The sequence below is a fragment of the Pteropus alecto genome, unplaced genomic scaffold (assembly GCF_000325575.1).
Source record: "Pteropus alecto unplaced genomic scaffold, ASM32557v1 scaffold50, whole genome shotgun sequence".
In the NCBI taxonomy this organism is placed as follows: domain Eukaryota; kingdom Metazoa; phylum Chordata; class Mammalia; order Chiroptera; family Pteropodidae; genus Pteropus; species Pteropus alecto.
In genome coordinates, this window is record NW_006431918.1 from 14,754,659 (window position 1) to 14,756,529 (window position 1,871).

The window sequence follows — 1,871 nt, forward strand, 5'->3', positions numbered from 1 at the left end:
CTTCACATTAAATCCTCTGATGATTAAATCCTCTAAAATTCCTCCTTTGACTCATGCCGTTTGTCACAGGGCCCTATCTTATTTTCTTAGAGTCAGAGGCAGTCAGCATTCTGGACCAACATCAGGGAAGGCTTTTGGAACTAGAAGATTGATGCTGACTTTAGTGTTTTCAGACATTTCTGTAAATTTAACGGGGATCGCATTTCCATGGAATAGCTGTCTATTTCTAAACTTTAAAGTTTCTATAGGAACCCACAGCCCTGACACAAGAAACAACTTGTCCTTAATATCTTGAGTAATAATTAAAAAGGGCATAAGAAAAACCAATAGGTATAATTTCAAAGCTTGCTCTTTCAAGTCTTTAGAATTGTTACCACAGGTAGAAGAAGCAATTAGTATTACTCGTAGAGAAAGCTTTTGGAGCTGGAGGAAGTCTCCAGCTCCAAAAGCTAAACCACAGATTAACTAAACCACAGATGATTCTCAGATCAGATGCCCTAGGCTTATCCCAAATGCTCAACCGCCTGCATTTGAATCAGTTCAAAGTTATCAGTCTAGCTACACTCCAGGAAACAACTAGCTGAGTGATAACACTTGATAACATTTGATGTACTGAATGGAACTGGAATAGGAAGAATGAAAATATTATTTGTCCTCCTAGGACGACAGGAAAGAAAAAGAGCAAGGTAATATTACCTGTCCTTAGATATGGGAGCTACAAGTGGTGCATACCAGTTAACTGCCACCTCACAGTGGGCATCAAGGTATATCAAAACCTTAAAAAAAAAAAAGAGGCAGGGTGAAAGAACACTCATATGTGATACATCATACATGATACACAATTTAAAATTAGATACTAATATAAGTTAGCATTAGAGTCAATTTTGACATATAAGTTTTATATGTTTAAGCCAGCATTTTCATTTCAATTAAAAAAAAATAGGGTACTTAGTGCCATGTGGGTACTAGACTTAACAGGGGGTCACTTTGTAAATTATATAAATGCCTAACCACTATGCTATATACCTGACACTAATATAAAATAATATCAAATGTCAACTATAATTGAAAACATTTTTAAAGGGTACTTAAAAATGCAGATGATCTTTTACCAAAACCAAAATGTTGACACTGTAGATATCAAGAATAAAAATGTTTCCTACCTGTCCAAGTTTAGCCTTCTGGGCACCAATACTTCGTGCTTGAATTAAGCCTTCTCTTCTCTCATTTCTAAATACCTTTACTAGGCCATTCCACAGCTTAATATAGTCATCTAGTTTTTCTTTTAAGTGTTCTGAGAATAAAAGAATTCAATCAACATAAATTATATTTAGTTATATAAACCATTTAAACTATTATTTTTCTCAAGAAACAGGGATAGGCAAAAGGTACTTTAAGTAGTCAATAATTTTACATAGACCAGATTGAATGTTTAATCTACAGAAAAGCAAGGAAAAGAATTATTTGAGTTAAATTTTGAGCTTAATATGCCTTCAGAGAACTGGCTGGCCTGAGAATGATCAAACATCTCTCTAAGCATTAAATAAACGAAGACTATGCCAATTGAAATGAAAACTTAAAAATTTTAAAAATTAAAAAAATCGAAAACTGAAAAAATTCACGTTAATATCATATTTAAAAGCTTTCAAGCAAATATTTGTTTGCTTTCTGCAGAAGCAATAGTTCAGGATTTCAGAAGATACACTGCCTAAATAACATTCTCAGTGTAATGAATCTAGTTGCCGTCAAGTTGGCAAATAACAATCGAGAGATCCCATTTTCTCTGTATTTTAAGCATCAACAGTGAATGTACGTATATATGTATGTATGAATGGATGTGTGTATAGATATATATATATTTACAAATAAAT

At 33.2% G+C, this 1,871-nt stretch overlaps 1 protein-coding gene across 4 annotated transcripts in view; it reads right to left on the reverse strand.

The window, feature by feature from the left end:
* GALNT7 (polypeptide N-acetylgalactosaminyltransferase 7) overlaps positions 1 to 1,871 on the reverse strand; it is a 116,779-nt gene that overhangs the window by 18,087 nt on the left and 96,821 nt on the right. For all 4 annotated transcript variants that reach the window (XM_006906316.3, XM_025042974.1, XM_006906315.3 and 1 more), the window contains exons 4-5: positions 1,164 to 1,294; positions 697 to 776 (exon numbers count right to left, since the gene is read on the reverse strand). In XM_006906316.3, the coding sequence (XP_006906378.1) occupies positions 697 to 776; positions 1,164 to 1,294 (211 nt within the window). The remainder of the gene's footprint in view (positions 1 to 696; positions 777 to 1,163; positions 1,295 to 1,871) is intronic.